Source organism: Tachyglossus aculeatus, chromosome 17 (assembly GCF_015852505.1).
Source record: "Tachyglossus aculeatus isolate mTacAcu1 chromosome 17, mTacAcu1.pri, whole genome shotgun sequence".
Classification (NCBI taxonomy): Eukaryota; Metazoa; Chordata; class Mammalia; order Monotremata; family Tachyglossidae; genus Tachyglossus; species Tachyglossus aculeatus.
The window spans coordinates 56,514,718-56,539,658 of NC_052082.1; the positions used below are offsets into that span (position 1 = coordinate 56,514,718).

General features: G+C 59.9%; 2 protein-coding genes across 3 annotated transcripts; both read right to left on the reverse strand.

Annotated features, from left to right (window-relative positions):
- Positions 1-179: 179 nt before the first annotated feature.
- Positions 180-15,270, reverse strand: RFFL (ring finger and FYVE like domain containing E3 ubiquitin protein ligase). 2 transcript variants are annotated; one of them, XM_038759375.1, is made up of 6 exons: positions 15,132-15,270; positions 5,296-5,485; positions 4,251-4,541; positions 1,381-1,518; positions 1,096-1,309; positions 180-900 (listed from the first exon to the last, which is right to left on the reverse strand). In XM_038759375.1, exons 2-6 carry the CDS (start codon positions 5,473-5,475, stop codon positions 719-721), a joined length of 1,005 nt encoding a protein of 334 aa, XP_038615303.1. In that variant the 5' UTR covers positions 5,476-5,485; positions 15,132-15,270; the 3' UTR covers positions 180-718. The 2 variants fall into 2 exon arrangements, with proteins under 2 accessions (XP_038615303.1, XP_038615304.1); XM_038759376.1 differs by lacking the exon at positions 15,132-15,270 and adding an exon at positions 6,346-6,680.
- Positions 15,271-18,942: 3,672 nt separating this feature from the next.
- RAD51D (RAD51 paralog D) lies at positions 18,943-24,681 on the reverse strand. Its single transcript, XM_038759345.1, has 11 exons — positions 24,664-24,681; positions 23,007-23,095; positions 22,795-22,856; positions 22,563-22,681; positions 21,523-21,604; positions 21,284-21,418; positions 21,072-21,167; positions 19,853-19,943; positions 19,706-19,776; positions 19,412-19,558; positions 18,943-19,115 (listed from the first exon to the last, which is right to left on the reverse strand). The coding sequence occupies exons 2-11, from the start codon at positions 23,086-23,088 to the stop codon at positions 19,038-19,040; spliced, it is 963 nt and encodes a 320-aa protein (XP_038615273.1). The 5' UTR covers positions 23,089-23,095; positions 24,664-24,681; the 3' UTR covers positions 18,943-19,037.
- Between the last annotated feature and the right edge of the window lie 260 nt (positions 24,682-24,941).

The window sequence follows — 24,941 nt, forward strand, 5'->3', positions numbered from 1 at the left end:
CGTTTCCACCGGTCCCCTGGTGCCGCGTCCCCCCCACCCCCAGGCCGAGGTCGGACCCCGGGTCAGCAGGCGAGGCGGGCGGAGGCCGGACCTCTGAGGCGGAAATCGCCAACTTTATTCCAAAATCAGAGCGCGGGACCCCCCCCCCCCCCCACCAAAAACGCCCGTCGGGCGGCCGGCCGCTGCGGGTCGGGGGCCCGCCCCGTCCGAAGCCACAGCGCTCCCCGCCTGGCCCCCCAAAAGGAGCGGGGGCCGGAACCACAAAACCCAGCGTGAGAAAGGCACGGACTCGTGGACGACGGGACTCCCGAGGTCCCGCGGCCCGATCTGGCCCCGCCGGGCCGGCCGCGGGCAGAGGGGCGGGGGAGGTTGCCTTTGCGCCCATGAGGTAGGGGGGCTTGCTTGCATAGTCAGGGCCCGTGGCGGTGGGCTGCTCTAGGCCCAGGCGGGGAATCGGACCCTCGGCAGGCGGTCACATCCCACCGGACCCAGGGGAAAAGGAGCGGAGCGGCCGGACGCGGGCGTGCCTCTCCGGGACTCCGCGAGGAAAAGGGCCAGGGCCGGCAAGCAGGGGAGGCCGCGGGAATCCTCGGGGCCGGGGGAGAGGACCTTCTCCCTTCCCAACTGCCGCCCTTCCCCGAGAAAGGCCGGGAGGGTGGGGGGGGACGCTCCCCGCCCCCCGCCCCGAGTCTGTCCGGTCACGGCGCCGCCCGTGCCGTCAGGAGCGGAAGACGTGGACGGCGCGGATGACGTACTGGCGGCAGATGGGGCATTCGCTCATGCGCTTACCGCACTTGGTGCAGGTGACCATGTGGCCGCACTCGAGCAGGACGCAGTCGATGGGCGAGTCCATGCAGATCTTGCACAGGTTCTCCTCCAGGCCCAGCGCGGCCACCCTCCCTACGCGCGCCGGACGCAAGGGACGGGGGTCGGGCCGGGGTCCGGATCCTCCCCGCCCCGTTGGCCCGCGGGCTCTGGCCGTCGCCGGGGGCGGGGGGGGGGGCGGTCCCGGCCAGGGGCCCAGCCGGCCGTACGTACCGTTCTGGAAAGGGAGAGAGGCTGGGCGCCGGGGGGCCGCGGGTCCCCCCCCCTTACCCAGGTGCTGGAGTTCCCTGTGCCGGTCCTGGAACAGGCGGGTGACCCTCTCCATCAGCTCCCGCTTCTCGCAGCAGCCCTTGTAGTTGACGAAGTTGCGGGCCAGGATCTCCTTCAGCTGGCGCACGCTCAGGGCCTCGACGTCCTCCTCGCGGCCCAGGTCCGACAGGGAGGCCCGGCGTCCGGCCGCCGGGGCCTCGTCCGAGTCCGCGGACTGCGGGAGAGCCGGGGCCGTGAGGACGCCCGCCGGGCCCGCCGGCCGTCCCCCCGCCCGTCCCGACGTACCGAAGCGTCCACCTCCGGCTCCGCGCCCGCCTCGCGGGGCTCGTCCTCCTCGGCCGCCGCCGGACGCTCGGTCTCGTCTCCGTCCCGGGGTACGTGCCCGGCGGGCCGAACCGGGCCGGGGGAGGCGGGGGGCACGGCCTGCCGGGAGAAGGCGGTGGACGCTGGGGCGGGGGTCCCGGCTCCCCCTTTTCCCCGCCTACGTCCGTGAGACCGGCGTCGTCCAGCCTCCCCACGTCCGCGCTGGAAGCGAGGACCTCTAACCGGCCCCGGGTCGGGAAACTCCCTTCTCTTGGGAAACCGGGCCCTGGGGGACGGGTCCGGGATGCGTGGCCCGAATCCGGCCCCCCCACCCGCAGCTGAGGAGCCTGTGGTTCCGTCGAGAAGCAGCGTGGCTCGGTGGAAAGAGCCCGGGCTTTGGAGTCAGAGGTCGGGGGTTCAAATCCCAGCTCCGCCACTTGTCGGCTGGGGGACTTTGGGCAAGTCACTTCTCTGGGCCTCAGTTTACCTCAACTGTAAAATGGGGATTAAGACCGGAGCCCCCCGTGGGACAACCTGATCACCTTGTAACCTCCCCAGCGCTTAGAACAGTGCTTTGCACATAGTAAGCGCTTAATAAATGCCATCATTGTTATTATTATTCTCTGGGCCTCAGTTTACCTCATCTGTAAAATGGGGATTAAGACTGAGAGCCCCCCCGTGGGACAACCTGATCACCTTGTAACCTCCCCAGCGCTTAGAACAGCGCTTTGCACATAGTAAGCGCTTAATAAATGCCATCATTGTTATTATTATTCTCTGGGCCTCAGTTTACCTCATCTGTAAAATGGGGATTAAGACCGTGAGCCCCCCGTGGGACAACCTGGTCACCTTGTAACCTCCCCAGCGCTTAGAACAGTGTTTTGCACATAGTAAGCGCTTAATAAATGCCATCATTATTCTTATTATTCTCTGGGCCTCAGTTTACCTCATCTGTAAAATGGGGATGAAGACTGGGAGCCCCCCGTGGGACAACCTGATCACCTTGTAGCCTCCCCAGCGCTTAGAACAGTGCTTTGCACATAGTAAGCGCTTAATAAATGCCATCATTATTATTATTATTATTATTATTCTCTGGGCCTCAGTTTACCTCATCTGTAAAATGGGGATTAAGACTGGGAGCCCCCCCCCCATGGGGCAACCTGATCACCTTGTAACCTCCCCAGCGCTTAGAACAGTGCTTTGCACCAAGTAAGCGCTTAATAAATGCCATCATTATTATTATTATTCTCTGGGCCTCAGCTTACCTCATCTGTAAAATGGGGATTAAGACTGGGAGCCCCCCGTGGGACAACCTGATCACCTTGTAACCTCCCCAGTGCTTAGAACAGCGCTTTGCACATAGTAAGCGCTTAATAAATGCCATCATTGTTATTATTATTATTATTATTATTATTATTATTATTATTATTATTCGGTTGGTTCTATTTACTGAGCGCTTACTGGGGCCAAAACGCTTTCCTAAGTACGTGGGAGAGCGTGTTGTAGACGCATTCCCTGCCCACAATGTAACAACAAAGGGGCGCAGTTTGGGCCACTAGCTGATGTTTGAGACGCCGCGTGGCTTAGCGGAAAGAGCCCGGGCTTGGGAGTCGGAGGTCGTGGGTTCTAATCCTGCCTCCGCCACTTGTCATCTAGGTGACTTTGGGCAACTCGCTCAGTAATAATGTTGGTATTGGTTAAGCGCTTACTATGTGCCAAGCACTATTCTACGCGCTGGGGGTGGGGGATACAAGGTTGTCCCACGTGGGGCTCACAGTCTTAAACCCCATTTGACAGATGAGGCAACTGAGGCCCAGAGAAGCAAAGCGACCTGCCCCAAGTCACCCAGCTGACAAGGTGGCGGAGCCGGGATTAGAACCCACGACCTCCGACTCCCAAACCCGGGCTCCTTCCACTGAGCCACGCTGCTTCTCAACTCCTCAGTGCCTCAGTCACCTCATCTGTGAAACGGGGATTAAGGCTGCAAGCCTCACGCGGGACAACCTGAGAAGCTCGTATGTCCCCCAGCGCTTAGCACCTAGTAAGCGCTTAGCAGAGACCGTCATTATTACGTTTCCCGTCATCGTCGTCATCATCAATCGTGTTTATTGAGCGCTTACTATGTGCAGAGCACTGGACTAAGCGCTTGGGAAGTACAAATTGGCAACATCTAGAGACAGTCCCTACCCAACAGTGGGCTCACAGTCTAAAAGGGGGAGACAGAACAAAAACCAAACATACTAACAAAATAAAATAAATAGAATAGATATATACAAATAAAATAAATAGAGTAAAAAAAAATATGTACAAACATATATACAATATTCCCATTTTGTCAGTCCTCAGCTGGGATGGAGTATTTCATCGCGGGCGCCCCAGGCCGGGCTCGCTCTTCACCCCGTCCCGCCCGCCGTGGCCTCCCGTGGGGCGAGTCTGGACTGCGAGCCCGCTGTTGGGTAGGGATCGTCTATGTTGCCAACTTGGACTTCCCGAGCGCTTAGTACAGTGCTCTGCACAGAGTAAGCGCTCAATAAATACGATTGAATGAATGAATGGGTGAGTCCGACCTCCACCAGGCCACCGCGCCGGGTCAGCGCGGTCCCCAGATGGGGGTTCGGCGGAGGATCCGTGCCAGTCCCGTTCTCCGTCGGCCCTCGGACCGGGCATCGGGTGCCCTGCTCTCTATACGTTGCCAACTTGTACGTCCCAAGCGCTTAGTACAGTGCTCTGCACACAGTAAGCGCTCAATAAATACGATTGATTGATTGAATGATTGATTTCCGGCCCAGGCCCGCGTGTGTCCGCCGGCCCCCGAGACGCCCGTGCCCGCCGCTGAGAGAGAGCGGTCGTACCTGGGGGTCTTCCTGAGTCCGGGGGAGAGGCCCGGGGGCGGTGGGCGGGCCGGCGGCGGGCCGCTGGGCGGTCACCAGGTGGACCAAATCCTCCTTCTCGCGGCAGGTCTCGGAGGAGACGCCGTGGCGGGCCAGGTAATCCCGCAGCTCCTTCACCTTCATCTTCATCAGCTCGTCGCGCCGGAAGGCCGTGGCCCGGACCCGCCGGCACGGGGGGCAGAGGAGGGGCCCGGCCTCGGCCGGCCCGCAGCAGGACGGGCACAACGTCTGTCTGCAGTCCAGGCACACGAGCTGGCCGGGAGGCGGAGCGGGGGCGAGGCGGAGGGTGGGGTGGGGAGGGGTCCCCCACCCTCCTTCCCTCGCCTCCGCGGCCGGGAGTCGTCCCAAGGGGCGGCTCGGCTCATTCCCACCTCCGCCTCGGATGCCACCTCTGGCCCGGGGCTCTCGTGCTCAACGGGAAGGGCAGGTGCCCGGGCAGAGACCCCAAGGGACCGTCCTCTGATGGATCCCTTCCATCGCGCCGGCGAGCTCTCCGAGCCAGAAGGGCCCCCGCGCCCTCTCCGATATCGGGGTACCCTGTCCCGGTCTCAATTCGGGCCGAGCTGGGGCGGGAAGGGCCTAGGCCTGCTGGGACTCCCCCGTCATCCCGTGAGGCCCGTACCCCGCGGGGCCAGGACGCCTCAAATCGGCAGCGTGCTCGGCCCCCGGACTTCGGTCTCCTCCCCGTCTCCCAGCCGAGGATTCCCGCACTCGGGAGGTTGGGCTGCGGGGGGTCTACCGTGCTGAAGATTAACGGGCCACCCCTGACCCTAGGGTCATCCGGTCCCGCTGCCCGGCCGCTGGGGTCCGGCAGACGGTACGACCTCGCCGACGCCATCCTCGGGCCGGGTCGTGGCCGTCTCGGACGCCCACGGTCCCTTCTGGCCTGTCGCACGGGGCCGCCCCCGGGGATTTGGAGGCTCACGCCCCCGGCCCACCTGAGGCCGGGGCGTCCGAGCGAGCGCCGGGCCTCACCGGGTGGCTTCCACCCTCCCCTCCCGCTTACCTCCAGCGCTTCGCCTCCACGGGGCCGTCCGCAGGCCCGGCAGGCCGGCTCGGCCTCGGTCGGGGACGGGTGGGCGCTGAAGCCGGGGTTGGAGTAAGCCCGGGCCCGGGCTCCCAGGGGCTGCGGGGGCGGCTCCGGCTGCCCGTCCAGGCAGAACCAGTTGCAGCAGGCTGCCCACATGGTCCGAAGCCTGGCCGCGGGACAGAGAGAGAGAGAGAGAGAGGGAGAGAGAGAGGAATCCAGTTAAGACCCGCCTCCCCCAGGGCTCGCCGGCTGCGGATGGGGCCTCCCCCGTTACATCTCGCCCTCCCCGCTTCCCGACCCAGGGGCACGAGTGGCACGGGCACAGACGGCCCAGTTCCCAGGCAGATGCAGCAGGAGGGGGCAACGTAGACGGGGATGTTCCGTCGGGGCTAGCGATTGAGGTTTTGGCCATTCGGGCCCCCGGGGCCCGGCGGTCCGCTTCTTGACCGCTCGGGAGAAGTCGGCCCCGGGCACCCGCGGCGAGCAGAGCACCGTGCCTTCTCTTGTCGGGGCTGAGGGATGACAAACCGGCAGGGGAGGATTGGGGTCCCGCCGGCGGAGGGTGAGAGGGACCCGATCGAGCTCTCCGGCCTTCGGGTACCTTCTCGAGCCGACGAGGCGGCTCGGCTCTCCGGGCCGGTGTGGGGAGAGGGGACACCGAGGCCTTTGAGATGCCCGAGGTGGGCTCTGCGGGGTCCCCGAACCTCCAGAGGGGTTGAGGTTCCATACGAGACCGCTCCCCACCCCTGATCGGGCCTGGAGGGCATCGCCCCCATCCCGGGGTTGCCACCTTCCCGTTTTCCCCCCGAGACGTGAGCGTTTAACAAATACCATCATCCCCCCTCCGTCTCTGGTATAGTCCCGTGTGATTCGAGGACAACCCGAGTCCACCGTGAGAGCGGGCCGGAGGAGGCCGGACCGCTCATGGAGAGATGGACCCGGGCCTTCCCGGTGATCCCGGGGCCTCCGGCCGCCCGCCCCTCCCGAAGGCCCCTACGTCTCGCCAGAGGGACGGGATGTAGCCACCTGTTTCTACGGCAGAGGACTGGGAAGAGCGTAAGGAGTGGGTCGCGGGGGGCGGCGAGGCCGGATCAACGGAAGGACACAACTTGTTTTTCCCATCGCCGCCGAGGCCCGGAGGTCACGTGAACCCAGAGCGCACTCTGATCAGTGACTCGCTTCCTCTTTTGTGGGGCTTTCGGCGACGGAGGCCGAGTCCTCAGGAAATAGCCCCGAGTGCGGGACGGCACCATTTAGCTCCCGACTGCCTTCCTGCAGAGTCGGGCTCCAGGACGGGGATTTGGCCAGTCAACGTAAAGGCCCACCCTGGGGGAGGCCGGAGAATCGGGGCTGAGATGCGTGAAAGGTTTCAGAGGCATCTGGGATGGAGAAGGAAGGGTGGTCCTCCCATCCCATGGACTTGTGCGACGAGAGGACGGCGGGAGCGGCCCCACCCCCGGTGACGGACTTCCATTCGGAAACTTGGATGAGCGGGCAGACGTTCCCTCTGTGGCCCGAGTGGTTCAACTTGGACAAGACAACTGGCCGCGTGTCTGGTTCACGCGTAGTAGAGCCATGGTGGAGGAGGAGAGAAGACCCGGGAGACAGTCAACTTATGTCTCTGGCCCGGGAATCCCGGATCTATCGGGCAGCACGGCCCAGCTGCTCCCGATCAATCGGGGAAGGCTCCGTCTGCCTCCTCCCCCGGAGCCGACCCCAGTCGGACTCACTCTAGCTGTCCCTGCCCGCTCTGGCCCTGAAAAATCACCGTCATCACAAAGTCTTCGGCTTCTGGGAACGGTTTCCCGCTGCCAAGCGGGAAAGGCGGTCACCTGCCGCCGTGACAAGCCACCCTTGTCGTCCACCCGGGAGGCCAAGGATCCCGGGGCCCGACGGAGCCCGTCCAGCCCACCGCCGATCTCTGGGAGATCCCGGGAGGACGGAGCGGCCGGACAAACAGAAGACCCCGTCAGAAGCCCGCGAGCCACCCATCTTAGGTCCCCGCTCTCCTCCGAGCCGGCCGGGAAGGATCCGCTGCTTTCCGGACATCCCCGTCCAGTCGGGAAACGGGTCTTGCCTATCCCACCCTACGTTCTCTCCCGCAACTGATGGTCCGGGCCTTCTCACATCCATCTCCTCCCTGCCCGAAACGGATGGGTGATGGGAGCCCGGGGGAGACCCGCATCGGCCCACCCTCCGTGTGTCAGGGAGGGACGCCCGCCCGAGAGGCTCAAGCGGTGTCCTCCGCTCGCCGACTTCGGACCGATCCAAGCCGGGTCAGGATTCCCTCGGCGGGATAGAGGCGTTCACCTCTCGCCGTCGACCGGCTGGATATTTTGAAAGCCGAAAAACAGTATCGTCCTGTGGAAAACCTGCCGCGTGACGGCGGAGCCGTCCATCGCGGCCTTGTCTTTAACACTTTTACGGACGCGTGCCGGGCCGTCCCTGAGCTTCACCGCTCTCTTCCCCCCGTTCCTGAAGAGGGGGTTCGTCCGTGAGAAGGCGAGAGGGGAGGGAGAACCCCGCAGAAGCATCCGAGGCCCGGACGGACGCGTGATACAGGAGGGGGCCGCTCGGGGAACGGAGGCCTCTGGGATTGGGGACGTCTTCCCTGGGAGAAGCATTGTCCCAAAAGCCCCAGGTGGAGCGGCCACTTAGGGGGAGGGAAGTAACCCCGTGAGGATGTCAAGGCCGACGGGGAGTGTCCCCCGGATCCTCGATACGTCTGTGACGGGCTCGCCCGCGGGGGAGGCGCGCCCTTATCGTGCCCGGCGGGGAGACGACCGGCCTTGTCTGCAGAGATAAAGAGTCCAAGGGCATCGCCCGGCCCGCTTTGGGAGTCGCTCCGTGCGACGGCCTTCAAGTAGATTAGGCTTCAAAGCCTCCCGGAGCCCGGGGTCTCCCGAACGAGCCCGGGTTAACGACGTTGGACGTTTCCCTGGTGTCTCCCGACAGACGTCCCGAGGCCCGGGGGCTGCCCTTCCTCCCCCGTCCCGCCGCGGTACCATCGTACCGGAGATCTTTTCAAAGTCCGCCGGGGTATCAGCCTTCCCCAACGGACGGGCCCGTGGGGAAGCGGCGTGGCTCACTGGAAAGAGCCCGGGCTTTGGAGTCGGAGGTCATGAGGTCAAATGCCCGCTCTGCCAACTGTCAGCTGTGTGACTTTGGGCAGGTCACTTCACTTCTCTGGGCCTCAGCTCCCTCATCTGTAAAATGGGGATTAAGACTGTGAGCCCCCCCCCCCCCCGGGACAACCTGATCACCTTGTAATTTCCCCAGCGCTTAGAAAAGTGCTTTGCACATAGTAAGCGCTTAATAAATGCCATTATTATTATTATTATTTTACTCGTACATATTTATTCTATCTATTTATTTTATTCTGTTAATATGTTTTGTTTTGTTGTCTGTCTCCCCCGTCTAGATTGTGAGCCCACTGTTGGGTAGGGACCGTCTCTAGATCAATCAATCAATCAATCGTATTTATTGAACGCTTACTATGTTGCCAACCTGGACTTCCCAAGTGCTTAGTACAGTGCTCTGCACACAGTAAGCGTTCAATAAATACGATTGAATGAATGAATTATTATTATTATTATTATTATTATTATTATTATTATTATTATTATTATTATTATTATTATTATTATTTAGGACAATGCTGACGGCCAGGACGGTGCCCGCCGCTCACCCCCACCCCGGCCAATCCTCACCGGGGGCCCCGGGCGTGCCAGCTGGAGGCCGTGGGGTAGTGCCTCCCCCGGGAGATGCCTCTGCGTTTCCATGACCTCCTTCTGGCCGGGGAGATGCCGGGGCCAGGAGGTGGGGAGAGCCCGCCGCTGACCCGAGGCGGAAATCACGGGAAGTCTGCGGCCGGGCCGGCCCGCCGCGGACCCCAACCACCCAGGGCCTCGGCCACCATCACCCCTTCCCGGCCTCCCGCTCCCACCCGCCTCCTCGGGCCCGGGGGGTCTCGGCCTCACGTCCGGCTTCCCGATCGGGTCCGAGGCGCTGACGGTAACCACGCGGAATAGGAACGGAGGCTCAGCCTTGCTCTCGCACCTAGGCCGGCAGGAATTTCCGCCTCCTCATCCTTCTCGGGATTGCCTCACGGCCCCCACCGTCGCCCCGGACCCAGCTTTCATCCCCCAACCCCTTCCCAGATCACTCCCATCTCTCTCCCCGGGAGCCCCGATCTCTCTCCCTCTCTGCAATCTAGAGATTTCCTCCTGCCTTCAAGACATCTCCACCTGGCTGTCCTCCCGTCACCTCAAGCTTAACAAGTCCAAAACAGAGCGCCTTCTCTTCCCACCCAAACCCCGCCCTCCCCTTGACTTGCCATCACTGTAGACATCACCACCAACCTTCCTGTCCCATAAGCCTTGGCGTTACCCTTGACCCCACTCTCTCGCTCAACCCACCCATTCGATCCGTCACTAAACCCTGTCGGTTTCCCCCTTCAGAACATCGCTAAAATCTGCCTTTTCCTCCCCCTCCACACAGTTACCACATTAATACAATCACTCACCCCTCACCAGGAGTACTGTATTGGCCTCCTCCTGGCTGACCTCCCCGCCTCACCCAGTCTATACTTCACTCTGCGGCCTGGATCGTTTCTCTACAAAGACGTTCGGGACACGTCAGCCTGCTCTTCCGAAAAACCCCGGCAGCTGCCCATCATTCATTCAATCGTATTTACTGAGCACTTACTGTGTGCAGAGCACTGTGCTAAGCACTTGGGAAGTCCAAGTCGGCAAGTCCAAGTCGCTCCAGCGCTTAGCACAGTGCTTTGCTAAGCGCTGGGGCGGTTACAAGGTGATCAGGTTGTCCCACGGGGGAGCTCACAGTCTTAATCCCCCTCTTACAGATGGGGGAACTGAGGCACAGAGAAGTTAAGTGACTTGCCCAAAGTCACACAGCTAAGTGGCGGAGCCGGAATTTGAACTCATGACCTCTGACTCCAGAGCCCGGGCTCTTTCCACTGAGCCACGCTGTGTCTCTTCCCCCCTCCACCCCGATCCCAGCCCCACCCCACGTAGGTCCATATCCCCCCCGCCTTACCTCCTTCCCTTCCCCCCAGCACCTGTCTCTATGTACATATGTTTGTACGTATTTATTACTCTATTTATTGATTTATTTTACTTGTACATATCTATTCTATTTATTTTATCCTGTTAATATGTTTGGTTTTGTTCTCTGTCTCCCCCTTCTAGACCGTGAGCCCGCTGTCGGGTAGGGACCGGCTCTAGATGTTGCCAACTTGGACTTCCCAAGTCCAGTGCTCTGCACGCGGTAAGCGCTCAATAAATATGCTTGAATGAATCTGTCATTTTATTTTCATTCATTCGTTCGTTCAATCGTATTTATTGAGCCCTTACTGTGTGCAGAGCACTGGACTAAGCGCTTGGGAAGTACAAGCACCTGTATATATGTATGTACATATTTATTACTCTATTTATTTTCCTTGTACATATCTATTCTATTTATTTTATTTCGTTAGTATGTTTGGTTTTGTTGTCCGTCTCCCCCTTCTAGACTGTGAGCCCGCTGTTGGGTAGGGACTGCCTCTATATGTTGCCAATTTGTACTTCCCAAGCGCTTAGTCCAGTGCTCTGCACACAGTAAGCGCTCAATAAATACGACTGATGATGATGATTTATTTATTTATTTATTTAGCGCTTAGTCCAGTGGTCTGCACCCGGTAAGCGCTCAATAAATACGACTGAATGAATCTGTCATTTTATTTATTTGCATTGACATCCGTCTCCCGCCCTCTAGACCCTGAGCTCGCTGTGGGCCAGGGCACGTCACTGTTTATTGCTGTCATTTCCCAAGCGCTTAGTGCCGTGCTCTGCACACAGTAAGTGCTCAATAAATACAATTGAATGAATGAATGAATGAAAATAAAAGGGTCAGCACTTCGTTCATTCAGTCGTATTTATTAATGAGAGGCGGGGAGGTCGGCGAGGAGGCTGATGCAGTAACCCGGGGGGGACAGGATGAGCGACTGTATTACGGTGGTGGTAGTTTGGACGGAGAGGAAAGGGCGGAAAGTCCTAATGGACCCCCCCAGTCTGGGAAGACACGGGTTTCGGTCCGGAGGCAAGAATGACCGCGATGTTCCCGGAGGGCCGGTCATCATCATCATCAATCGTATTTATTGAGCGCTTACTGTGTGCAGAGCACTGTACTAAGCGCCCGGGAAGTCCAAGTTGGCAACATATAGAGACAGTCCCTACCCAACAGTGGGCTCACGGTCTAAAAATAGGTGGGTTGTCCCAGTGGCGAACAAATAACAGTTAGCGCTCGGCACGGCCGAGGTATCTGAGTCGGACACGGTCTCTGCCCCCGCCGAGGGTGCGATTTGATGGAGTTTGCCCTCCCTGGCACGCCGAGTGCCTACCGAGTACTCGGGACTGTAATAAATGTCATCGGTGGTAAACAGTCGGCCCAGAGAGCCAACCCCCCACCCTTTCCTCCTCTGTAAACGGGGAAGTGAAGCGATCGGCTTGGGGAACTACCGTTCCCCTGACTCCCAGGAGGAAAGGACGTGTGTCCGGGAGTTCAAAGACCTGGGTTCAAATCCCCTGCTTCTCTCAATCAATCGTATTTATTGAGCGCTTACTGTGTGCACAGCACTGGACTAAGCGCTTGGGAAGTCCAAGTTGGCAACATACAGAGACGGTCCCTACCCAACAGCGGGTTCACAGTCTAGAAGGGGGAGACAGACAACAAAACAAAACATATTAACAAAATAAAATAAATTATTGTTAAGCGCTTCCCCTGTGCCAAGCACTGTCCTGAGCGCTGGGGTAGTTAGAAGCAGCGTGGCTTGGTGGCAAGAGCCCGGGCTTGGGAGTCTGGGGTTGTGGGTTCTAATCCCGGCTCGGCCGCTTATCAGCCGTGTAACTTTGGGCGAGTCACTTGAATTCTCTCTCTTAGAACAGTGCTTTGCACATAGTAAGTGCTTAATAAATGCCATCATTATTATTCGTATTATTATTCTGTGTGCCTCAGTCACCTCATCTGTAAAATGAGGATTAAGACCGTGGGACAACCTGATGGCCTTGTATCCACCCCGGCGCTTAGAACAGTGCTTGGCACCTAGTAAGCGCTTAACAAATACCGTCATTATTATTATTACTACAAGGTTATCGGGTTGTCCCACATGGGGCTCACCATCTTCATCCCCATTTTACAGATGAGGTGACTGAGGCCCAGAGAAGTGAAGTAGCTTGCCCCAGGTCACAGGGCAGACAAGTGCGCATTTAAGTCCTCTGTGCCTCAATTCCCTCACTCCCCATTTTACAGCTAAGACCGTTGGGGGGATACGAGGTGATGAGGTTGTCCCATGGGGGGCTCACAATCTTCATCCCCATTTGACAGATGAGGGAACTGAGGCCCAGAGAAGTGAAGTGACTTAATGATGGGATTTATTAAGCGCTTACTATGTGCAAAGCACTGTTCTAAGTGCTGGGGAGGTTACAAGGTGATCAGGTTGTCCCACGGGGGGGCTCACAGTCTTCATCCCCATTTGACAGATGAGGGAACTGAGGCCCAGAGAAGTGAAGTGACTTAATGATGGCATTTATTAAGCGCTTACTATGTGCAAAGCACTGTTCTAAGCGCTGGGGAGGTTACCAGGAGACCAGGTTGTCCCAAGGGGGGGCTCACAGTCTTCATCCCCATTTTACTTTACTTTACTAAGCGCTTAGTACAGTGCTCTGCACACAGTAAGCGCTCAATAAATACGATTGATGATGATGATTTTACAGATGAGGGAACAGAGGCCCAGAGAAGTGAAGTGACTCACCCAAAGTCACCCAGCTGACAAGTGGCAGAGCCGGGATTTGAACCCACGACCTCTGACTCCAAAGCCCGGGCTCTTTCCACTGAGCCATGCTACTTCTCTATAGATGAGGTAACTGAGGCACAGAGAAGTTAACCTGTCATTTATTAAGCACTTACTATGTGCAAAGCACCGTTCTAAGCGCTGAGGAGTTTACAAGGTGATCAGGTTGTCCCACGGGGGGCTCACAGCCTTCATCCCCATTTTACAGATGAGGTCACTGAGGCCCAGAGAAGTGAAGCGACTCGCCCAAAGTCACCCAGCTGACAATTGGCAGAGCAGGAATTTGAACCCATGACCTCTGACTCCAAAGCCCGGGCTCTTTCCACTGAGCCAAGCTGCTTCTCTACAGATGAGGTAACTGAGGTACAGAGAACTTAAGCTGCCATTTATTAAGCGCTTACTATGTGTGAAGCACCGTTCTAAGCGCTGGGGGAAGTTACAAGGTGATCAGGTTGTCCCACGGGGGGCTCACAGTCTTCATCCCCATTTGACAGATGATGGAACTGAGGCCCAGAGAAGTGAAGCGACTCGCCCAAAGTCACCCAGCTGAAAATTGGCGGAGCTGGGATTTGAACCCAGGTCCTGTGACTCCAAAGCCCGGGCTCTTTCCACTGAGCCACGCTGCTTCTCTACAGATGAGGTAACTGAGGCCCAGAGAAGTTAAGCTGGCATTTATTAAGCGCTTACTATGTGCAAAGCACTGTTCTAAGCGCTGGGGAGGTTACCAGCAGATCGGGCTGTCCCACGGGGTGGGGGCTCACAGTCTTCATCCCCATTTTCCAGATGAGGGAACTGAGGCCCAGAGAAGTGAAGCGACTTAATGATGGCATTTATTAAGCGCTGACTATGTGTGAAACACCGTTCTAAGCGCTGAGGAGGTTACAAGGTGATCAGGTTGTCCCACGGGGGGCTCACAGTCTTCATCCCCATTTTCCAGATGAGGGAACTGAGGCCTGGAGAAGTGAAGCGACTCGCCCAAAGTCACCCAGCTGACAATTGGCGGAGCCGGGATTTGAACCCACGACCTCTGACTCCAAAGCCCGGCCTCTTTCCAACTGAGCCACGCTGTTTCTCTACAGATGAGGTAACTGAGGCCCAGAGAAGTGAGGTGACTTGCCCCAAGTCACCCAGCTGACAGTTGGCGGGGGTCGGGATTCGAACCCACGACCTCTGACTCCAAAGCCCGGCCTCTTTCCAACTGAGCCACGCTGCTTCTCTACAGATGAGGTAACTGAGGCCCAGAGAAGTGAGGTGACTTGCCCCAAGTCGCCCAGCTGACAGTTGGCGGGGGTCGGGATTCGAACCCACGACCTCTGACTCCAAAGCCCGGCCTCTTTCCAACTGAGCCACGCTGCTTCTCTACAGATGAGGTAACTGAGGCCCAGAGAAGTGAGGTGACTTGCCCCAAGTCGCCCAGCTGACAGTTGGCGGGGGTCGGGATTCGAACCCACGACCTCTGACTCCAAAGCCCGGCCTCTTTCCAACTGAGCCACGCTGCTTCTCTACAGATGAGGTAACTGAGGCCCAGAGAAGTGAGGTGACTTGCCCCAAGTCACCCAGCTGACAGTTGGCGGGGGTCGGGATTCGAACCCACGACCTGGGACTCCCAAGCCCGGGCTCTTTCCACTGAGCCCCGCTGCTTCTCTAAGTGAAGTTTGGTGGGTTGGCGGTTATTTGTCGAAGTTGTGGCGGGCCACTTCCGGGCCCCCAGAAGCCTTTGGGCGGCTTGCCCAGGTTTGTTCATTCATTCATTCCTTCAATCGTATTTATTGAGCGCTTCCGGTGTGCGGAGCACTGGACTAAGCGCTGGGGAAGGACAAGTTGGCAACAGAGAGAGACGGGCCTGGTCGCCCGAGGGGCTGACAGGTTCTCTGAGGGGGGCAGGGGCGGTTGGCCCTCCCTGACCTCTGACCTCTGACCCCGCGGCGGCCCCCCCCCCACCCACCGTGCTCGCGCTCCTCACCTGCCTCGGCGGGTCGGGGGTCAGGGGTCAGGGGTCAGGAGGGCGGCCCGTCCATCATCCTCCTCATCATCCTCCTCATCGCCATCGCCGCCGCCTCAGGCCAGGAAACCCCCTCCTCTGGCCCCGCCCTCACGGTGGACACGCCCAGGGGCTCGAGACGGCCACGCCCCCTGACGCATGCCCCCCCCTCACTTGACGCACGGCCCCCGACGATGGCCCCGCCCCTCGCACGCTGGCCCCGCCCCCTGACGCACGGCCCCTCCTCATTTGACGCACGCCCCCTCGACGTCGGCCCCGCCCTCGCACGCTGGCCCCGCCCCCTGACGCACGCCCCCCCCTTGACGCACGGCCCCCGGCGTCGGCCCCGCCCGTCGCACGCTGGCCCCACCCCCTAACGCACCCCCCCTTGACGCAGCCCCCCCGACGCTGGACACGCCCCTCGCCACGCTGGACACGCCCCTCCTCTGACCCCCCTCCCCGACGAGGGCCCCGCCCCTCGCACGCTGGCCCCGCCCCCTGACGCACGCCCCGACGTCGGCCCCGACGCTGGCCCCGCCCCTCGCCACGCTGGACACCCCCCTCCTCTGACCCCCTCCCCGACGAGGGCCCCGCCCCTCGCACGCTGGACACGCCCCCTCTGACCCCCCTCCCCGACGTGGCCCCGCCCCTCGGCACGCTGGCCACGCCTCCTGAGGCACGGCCCCCCCGACGCACGCCCCCCCTTGACGCACGCTTCCGACGTTGGCCCCGCCCCTGGTACGCTGTACACTCCCCCTGACGCACGCCCCTCCGACCCATCCCCCACGTTGGCCCCGCCCCTCGCACACTGGACACGCCCCCTACTTCCGGCCCCGCCCCTCGCCTCGAGACGGACACGCCTCTTGCGACTCTGGTCACGCCCCCTGACGCAGCCCCCGACGTCGGCCACGCCCCCTCGTGACGCTGAGCACGCCCTTAGGCGCACGGCCCCCCCCCTTGACGCAGCCCCCACCCCGACGGCGGCCCCGCCCCTCGCCTCGAGACGGACACGCCCCCGCGAAGCCGGCCACGCCCCCTGACGCAGGCCCCTCCCTTCCCGACGCTGGCCACGCCCCCCGGCGCAGTCACGCCCCGACGTAGCCACGCCCCTCACGACGCAGGCCCCGCCTCCTGGAGGCCGCGCCCCGTCGCCTTGGAAACGCGGCCCCTCTGGGCGGCGAGGGCTCGGCGCGCCCCCTGGTGGCTCGGGCCGAGAAGCGCGAAGGCCCCCACCCGCCTTCCCTCAGTCGCTCCGGCCTATTTACTGAGCGCTCCCGGTGGGCACAACAATCAATCAATCAATCAATCGTATTTATTGAGCGCTTACTATGTGCAGAGCACTGTACTAAACGCTTGGGAAGTACAAATTGGCAACACATAGAGACAGTCCCTACCCAACAGTGGGCACTGTACTGAGCGCTTGGGCGAGGACAATAATACATAATGTCTCCGACTTGGACTTCCCAAGCGCTTAGTACAGTGCTCTGCACACAGTCAGCGCTCAATAAATACGATTGAATGAATGAATGAATCCCCCCCGCCTCACCTCCTTCCCCTCCCCACAGCCCCTGTATATATGTTTGTACATCTTTGTTACTCTATTTATTTTACTTGTACATATTGACCATCCTATTTATTATATTTTGTTCATATGTTGTGTTTCGTTGTCCTTAACTTCTCTGGACCTCAGTTCCCTCATCTGTAAAATGGGGATGAAGACTGTGAGCCCCCTGTGGGACAACCTGATTGCCTTGTAACCTCCCCAGCGCTTAGAACAGTTTCATTGCATGTAGTAAGCGCTTAATAAATGCCATCGTTATTATTCCCCCTCGTCCCCCTCTCCATCCCCCCATCTTACCTCCTTCCCTTCCCCACAGCACCTGGATATATGGATGTTTGTACAGATTTATTACTCTATTTTATTTTGTTAGTATGTTTGGTTTTGTTCTCTGTCTCCCCCTTTTAGACTGTGAGCCCACTGTTGGGTAGGGACTGTCTCTATATGTTGCCAACTTGGACTTCCCAAGCGCTTAGTACAGTGCTCTGCACACAGTAAGCGCTCAATAAATACGATGGATTGATTGATTGTCCGTCTCCCCCTTCTAGACTGTTGAGCCCACTGTTAGGTAGGGACCGTCTCTAGATGTTGCCAACTTGGACTTCCCAAGCGCTTAGTACAGTGCTCTGCACACAGTAAGCGCTCAATAAATACGATTGATTGATTGATTGATTGGGACATAGTAAGAACTTAACAAATATCATTATTATCGTTATTATTACTAACTCTCCTGCCCCCCCTCAGCCTTTAGTGGCATCTCCATAGCCTCCCTTGCTTCCCTTATTTTAAGATCTTAGTCAGGAGCAAGATTCCTTTATGCCACTCTGTAAATTCTCTCTAGACCGTGGGCAGGGAAGGTGTCTGTTTATTGTTGTATCGTCGTCTCCCAAGCGCTTAGTACAGTGCTCTGCACTAAGTGCTCAATAAATGACCGAATGAATCCCTTGAAGGCAGGAAGCCAAGACCACAAGGCTGGGCGTCACAGGACTTGGCTTCTAACCCCGGCTCCGTGACCTTGGCCCGGCCACTCGGCTTCTCTGGGCTGCAGCCTTCTCATCTGGATTCCTTCATTCAATCGTATTTATTGAGCGCTTACTGTGTGCAGAGCACTGTACTAAGCACCGTGCTGTACCACCTTCTGGATAAAAGGTATCGCATAATCCCCATCCTCCCTCCCACCCGGGGCTGACAACGGGAAGAAAGACGGGGACCGTGTCCAACCTAAAGCTGGGGTTGATGCTAAATTTTCGGCGCGTAGCGTGCCAGTGAAGTGGACGTTCCTGAGGTCCCCAGTGAATCCCATCCCGTTCCCTTTCATTTGTGTTTCATTGCTATTTATGGAGCCCAAGCTCCTCGTCTCCAAGGCACAAATCACTTCCAAAAAATGAGACCGGGCAGGGGATGGGTCTTTGACGGAGTCCAAGAAATCCCTCGCCTGGAGCCGGCGGGCGATGGGGATGACCGTACGACCCCGGTTGGGACCCCCAGGCCCGCCTCGGGTGGGCCCGAGATCCTTTTTCCAAGTCTGGGCATTCCCGGATCCCGCAGGGCACCCACCGCGCTTGGGGGAGGTCAGCGGGGGCCCGGCCGGTCGGACTAAGTTGGCGCCAAACAAAAAGCGGCGAGAATCGGGGGAGTGAGAACATTGTTATTGGCAGGACCCCGGCCCTTCCCATTCCCACCCCCTCAGCGGGTCGAGGAGGGAACCCGGAGGGAGGACTGACGTCCCGGGAGCTGTCCTTGTGCCCGGCCTCGTCTTCACCACGGGCACGGGGGATGCACTTCTTGGTTCTGGCTTGGTTGCCCCACGCCACAGCGGGCCGGACGTGTACACACCCAGGCACACATCCACCCCAGCCCCGGCCAAGGAGCAGGCCGTAGCCATCCCTCCTGCGGGATTTGACCCTGGAAGCGTGGGAGGATCCCGGCCTTCCACAGGAGGCCCGCTCCCTGTCCACGGGCCTCAGGCGGGGCGGATCCCATTTACCGTAGAGGGAGCCGGGGGAAACCCGTCGGGTCATACCTCGGAGACGCCGGCCCAGCCCATCCAGGAGGCTCCGGCGGCATCCCCCTCCCGACTCGGTTTCAGGGCCGGGGGCTTACGGCAGAGAGCACGTGAGGTCCGAGCCCCCGGGGCCGGGGGCTTCCCCTCCCGGCCCCCCGCCACGCCTCCCCGTTTTCCCTTCTGGAAGGAGTCCAGGGCCAGAGATGGAGATTTGGGTAATTGAAGCTGGAACCAACCCCCACAGTCGACGTGGCCACCGCAGGTGGGAGTCCAGGGCCCCGAGGTTGGGGTGGCTCGGCGGGGACGCGGTCCACCCCCTCGGCCTTCAGGAAGCCTCTGGCGACGGATTCGTTGCCGGGGTCCCCCAGGAGTCCAGATCCAGCGCCTCTTGGATGCCCGTTGGCTGGCGGGGGATGGAGAAGCGGTCAGTGGGGGCCGGGCGTCCCCATCCCCGGATCGGGAAGGGGGAGACCGAGGCCCCGAGAGGAGACGGGGGCAGAGCGGGATGTCACAGAGAGCCCAGGGAGGATGCAGCCGTGACCCTCGGCCTCCTCCGCCCAGGACGTCGCCCGCTCCCCACCTGGATGGCGCCCCAATTCGCGCCAGTGCCTTTTCTCCCAGCGCAAGGCACCGACCGCACGGGTGGGCCGCGATCCCGGGGCCGAGCCGTCCCTCTCCCCGGCCCCGAGCGCGGCCCACCTGGCGTGGCGACTTGGCGAGGCGGGCCGTCCGCCGGGGCCCGGCCCCCTCCAGGACCACCCGGGTGCTGGGCACGAAGCTCCAGGAGCGGCCCAGCCCTGGCCGCGGCCGCCCCGTCTCTCTGTCTCTGGTCACGTGGTTGGTCACCTGAAGCGGCAGGGGGGGGACGGCCCGGCCTCGTCCGCTCGGGACGAAAACTCGCCCCCCGCCTCTCCCCGCCCCGGCCTTCCTTCGCTCCAACGGCGAGGAGTCGGTCCCCGGGGCTGGGGTGGTTGGACCACCCGCCCCACTCACCATCACGGCCACGCCAAACTCCCGGGCCAGGGTCTTCAGCTCCCGGGCCAGCTGCATCATCACGGCCAAACCTAGAGGTCAGGGGCCGTCGGTCAGGGGGTCGGGCCGCCCCGGGGTCCGGGCGACCGCCCGGCCGGCCCCGCTCACCTTCGCTCTGTCGGCCTCCCAGGAGCGGGGAGATGACGGCCGACACCGAATCCACCACCACCATCTTCACCGGGCCCGCGGCGTCCATCCCCTGCGAGAGGGTGGCGACCCATCGACCACCTTGGAGCGCTCAGCACGTGGAGAGCACTCAACTGAGCACTTGAGAGACGCCCCCCTGCCCTCCCTCCCTACCCGGGTAAGGCGTTACTCCCGGAAAGTCTCTGGGACGCGGGGCTGGGACTCATCTCCACCCCCGGCATCTGGGGGCGGGTCATTCATTCATTCATTTAGAGAAGCAGCGTGGCTCAGTGGAAAGAGCCCGGGCTTTGGAGTCGGAGGTCATGGGTTCGTATCCCGACTCCGCCACATGTCTGCTGTGTGACCTTGGGCAAGTCACTTAACTTCTCTGAGCCTCAGTTACCTCGTCTGTAAAATGGGGATTAAGACTGTGAGCCCCACGTGGGACAACCTGATCACTTTGTATCCCCCCAAGCGCTTAGAACAGTGCTTTGCACATAGTAAGCGCTTAACAAATACCAACATTATTATTATTATTCATTCAATCGTATTTATTGAGCGCTTACTGTGTGCAGAGCACTGTACTAAGCGCTTCAGGGATGAGACCCAGATTGACCGTTAAAGGGCGTAAACAGCAGAGAAGCAGCGTGGCTCCGTGGCAAGAGCCCGGGCTTTGGAGTCAGAGGTCATGGGTTCAAATCCGGGCTCCGCCACTTGTCAGCTGTGTGACTTTGGGCGAGTCACTTCTCTGGGCCTCAGTTCCCTCATCGGCAAAATGGGGATGAAGACTGAGCGCCGCGTGGGACAACCTGATCACCTTGTAATCTCCCCAGCGCTTAGACCAGTGCTTTGCACATAGCAAGTCCTTAATAAATGCCATCGTTATTATTATCATTAGAACGGTGCCCCAGTGCTCGGCGTGTAGTAAGCGTGTAACGGATACCGTGATTATTCTATGTTTTATCCATCCACAGCTCTAGCTACTTTCTGCCGCTCGCAGAGGGCGAGAGGGGGGCCACGAAGGGCAGTCGGTTTTGTCCATCCGTCTGTCTCTCTCCCCCGTTTGGGACGGAAGGTCCTCGGCCTTTCGGGGGCCACGGACCACGCCGGCTCTCCCCAAGAGGGTCCCGGGCACGGGGCCGGTGGTGGCCTCCCTCGGCCGATGCCCACCCCGCCTCGCCGGCCCCGGGGGCGGGCCCACCTGCTGAGAGAAGCTGCCCCGCAGGTCCTGGAGGGCGTCCAGTACCCCGAAGGCGTCGAACGACCGCACCACCCGAATCCGCCGCAGTGCCCCGGCCTGAAGGGAAGGCGGGGAGGGGTCTCGACGGTCCCCGGAGAGACCCGACCTCACCCCGCGGACGGAAGCGGGCCCGTGGGGACCCCCCCGTCCCCCCCGCCGCCCGCCTCCGGGACCTGCTCCTCCTCATCCCGGGTCCGGGCCCGCAGCAGCTGGAGGAGCCGGGTGGCCGTGAAGCCGCCCGTCGAGTCCACGAACAGGACGTCCCGGCCGAGGCCGTGGGCCACGCTGGCCGCCGCGCACAGGCACACCTGGGGAGGGGGGCACAGGGGACGTCGGAGACTCCCCCCACCCCGCCGCTCACCGAGAGGCCGAGCGGACCCTCCCGATCCTTAGCCGGCCGGCGGGCGCTCACCTGTGTCTTGCCGCTCCCGGGGGCTCCGGTGAGCTCGGCCACCTCTCCGGTGTACAGGCCCGAGTCCAGAATCTGGTCCAGGCTGGGGACCCGGCGGACAGTCGGTTGGGGGTCGGAGGAGGAGGTGGCCGCCTCTGCCCACCCCGGGCCCGATTCCTGAAATCCACCCGCCCTCGACCCGGCCTCCGACGGGAACGCGCCCGGGAGAGCGGGATGCGTGTCTGCCCGAGGCTAGATGGAGCGATGCGGCCCAGCGGACGGAACCCATTTCTGAGCCATCGGCGTGACCTCGGGTGAGTCCTTCCTTCTGCGGGCCTTACTCTCCTCAGTAAAATGAGGACAAATAATGACAATAATAATGACGGGATTAATAACGATAACAACGACGATGGCATTTGTCAAGCGCTTACTACGTGCCAAGCACTATTCTAAGCCCTGGGGGAGATACAAGGTGAAACACACAGTAAGCGCTCAATAAATACGATTGATGATGATGATGATGATGAGGTTGTCCCACGGGGGGCTCACGGTCTTAATCCCCATTTGACAGATGAGGTCACTGAGGCGCAGAGAAGCAAACCGACTTGCCCGAAGTGACCCAAGCTGACAAGTGGCGGAGGCGGGATAATAATGATAATAGTGGCATTTATTAAGCGCTTACTCTGTGTAAAGCACTGTTCTAAGCGCTGGATTAGACTGGATTAGATTAGCCTTTTAGACTGTGAGCCCACTGTTGGGTAGGGACTGTCTCTATGTGATGCCAATTTGTACTTCCCAAGCGCTTAGTACAGTGCTCTGCACATAGTAAGCGCTCAATAAATACGATTGATTGATTGATTGATTGATTGATTGATTAGAACCCACGGCCTCTTTCGCCCAAGCCCCGGCTCTTTCCACTGAGTCCCGTTGCTTCTCCACAGATCCTCAGAGCAGGTGAACCAGGGGGACGGTTGCCTGGGTTCTGCCCCCGCGCCTACCCCGGTGCCCGGCAGGCGCCCGAGGAGGCGACGTCCGTCCGGCCTGGTCCGGTGGGCACGTACCCGGGGAGGCCCGTGGGCAGGATGGCGGTGGTCTCCGCCAGCTCCTCGTAGACGTCCGCCCCGCTCAGGGGCAGCGCCGAGAACTGGGCCAGCAGCAAGCGCCTCGCCGCCACCAAGGTCTGCGGGCAGACGGGCACCGGCTGAGCGGGCGGGGAGGACGGGGCCGGGATTGACACGGAGCCCCTCGCCCCCCACCCCGGGGGGCAGCAGGGCGACCCCCCGGCTTCCTCACCTTGTAAGACAGGCCGCATTTCTGAGACACCTCCTCCAGGCGGGCCGAGACCAAGTCCACCACTGCCCGCGGGACGGACAGACACACGCGGCCCCTCTCAGGGCGGGGGACGGAGCCCGGAGACCGTCCCCGCTCCGTCGGGGGGGGGTCCGGGCGCCGTCTCCCGACCCCCCGCCCCGTGCCAGCCACCCTCCCGGACCCCCTGGTTTTACCTGTCCTGATCCCATTTTCCCTCAGGAGGTGGACGGAGCGCTCCGTGAGGCCCGGGCACAGCTCCGGCCGGAGGGTCACCATGGTCGCCCTGGAAGGAATGAGGATGGGGGTTAGGTGCCACTCCCATGCCACCGCCCAGCCTCCATCCTCACGCTACTAGGCCCCCCGCCCCCTAGTAGTAGGAGGTGTAGACCCCTCCCGGACCCAGGGGGCCGAGGGGAAGACCCCCCTCAGAAGGGGGCTGCTCTGGAGGCCGTGGTGCGGCCTAGAGAAGCAGCGTGGCTCAGTGGAAAGAGCCCGGGCTTTGGAGTCAGAGGTCATCTGTTCAAATACCGGCTCCGCCAACTGTCGGCTGTGTGACTTTGGGCAGGTCACTTAACTTCTCTGGGCCTCAGTTCCCTCACCTGTAAAATGGGGATTAAAACTGTGAGCCCCCCGGGGGACAACCTGATCACCTTGTCACCTCCCCAGCGCTTAGAACGGTGATTTGCACATAGTAAGCGCTTCATAAATGCCATCATCGTTATTAGCGGATTAGCCGTGGGTGTAAAGGATGGCACGCAGGTGGATGCCACATCCAGCGAAGTGGTCCAGCTGCCCCTCGCCCTCCACCCTGCCCCTTAGGGTGGACTGATCTCTGCCCCACCCCAAAAGGAGGGTGAGGGGGTGAGAAGACCCCTATTTCCTCTCCTCCCACCATGGGGGGGGACTGGTCCAAACAGTCCTGAAGCTCATTTTTGGCCTCTTTCCTCCTGCCCCTCCATCTCCCGTCCCCCTCCAACATCCTCCAGGCCGCAGCCCGGGCCTGCGAGTCGCAAGGCCCTGGGTTCTAATCCCGCCACCTGTCTGCAGAGTGACCTTGGGTAAGTCACTTCATAGTAATAGTAATAAGGCTGGCATCTGTGTGCAATGCACTGCTCTAAGCGCTGGGGAGGTTACAAGGGGATCAGGCTGTCCCACGGGGGCGGCTCACAGTTTTAATCCCCATTTTCCAGATGAGGCAACTGTGAAGTTAAGTGACTTGCCCAGAGTCACCCAGCTGACAGTTGGTGGAGCAGGGATTTGAACCCATGACCTCTGACTCCAAAGCCCGGGCTCTTTCCACTGAGCCACACTGCACTTCACTTCTCCGGCCCCCTCATCTGGAAAATGGGGACCGTCTCTAGATGTTGCCAACTTGTACTTCCCGAGCGCTTTGTACAGTGCTCTGCACACAGTAATCATCATCATCATCAATCGTATTTATTGAGCGCTTACTATGTGCAGAGCACTGTACTGAGCGCTTGGGAAGTACAAATTGGCAACATCTAGAGACAGTCCCTACCCAACAGTGGGCTCACAGTCTAAAAGGGGGAGACGGAGAACAAAACCAAACATACTAACAAAATAAAATAAATAGAATAGATATGTACAAATAAAATAAATAAATAGAGTAATAAATATGTACAAACATATATACATATGTAATATTTATTTATTATTATTATTTATTTATTATTATTATTTATTGAGTAATAGCTCAATAAATACGATTGAAACCCTGATTATTATTATTATTATTGCTATTATTAGCAGCTGTGACGGCCCCAAGTCGGGAGGCCCGAGGGGATCCTCGCCACTGGCTTTTCCCCCCTTTCTCCCTAAACCCATCCTTACCCTCCTGCCCTTTCCCGCCTCTCCAAAGCTTGCTTCACTACGTCACTTCCGCTTCCGGTCCCCCGGACACCCCCCCCCCTCCCTCCCACCATAGAGTTGTCTTTGCCTCTACCTCCCCCTCGCGGACGGGCGGGGCACGCTCCGTCCCCCTTAATTCGATAGCTTGGCTCCATTCATAATAATAATGAATAATAATAATGGTATTTATTAATAATAATCTGTAAAAATGGGGATGAAGACTGTGAGCCTCAAGTGGGCCAGGGACTCTGTCCAGCCTG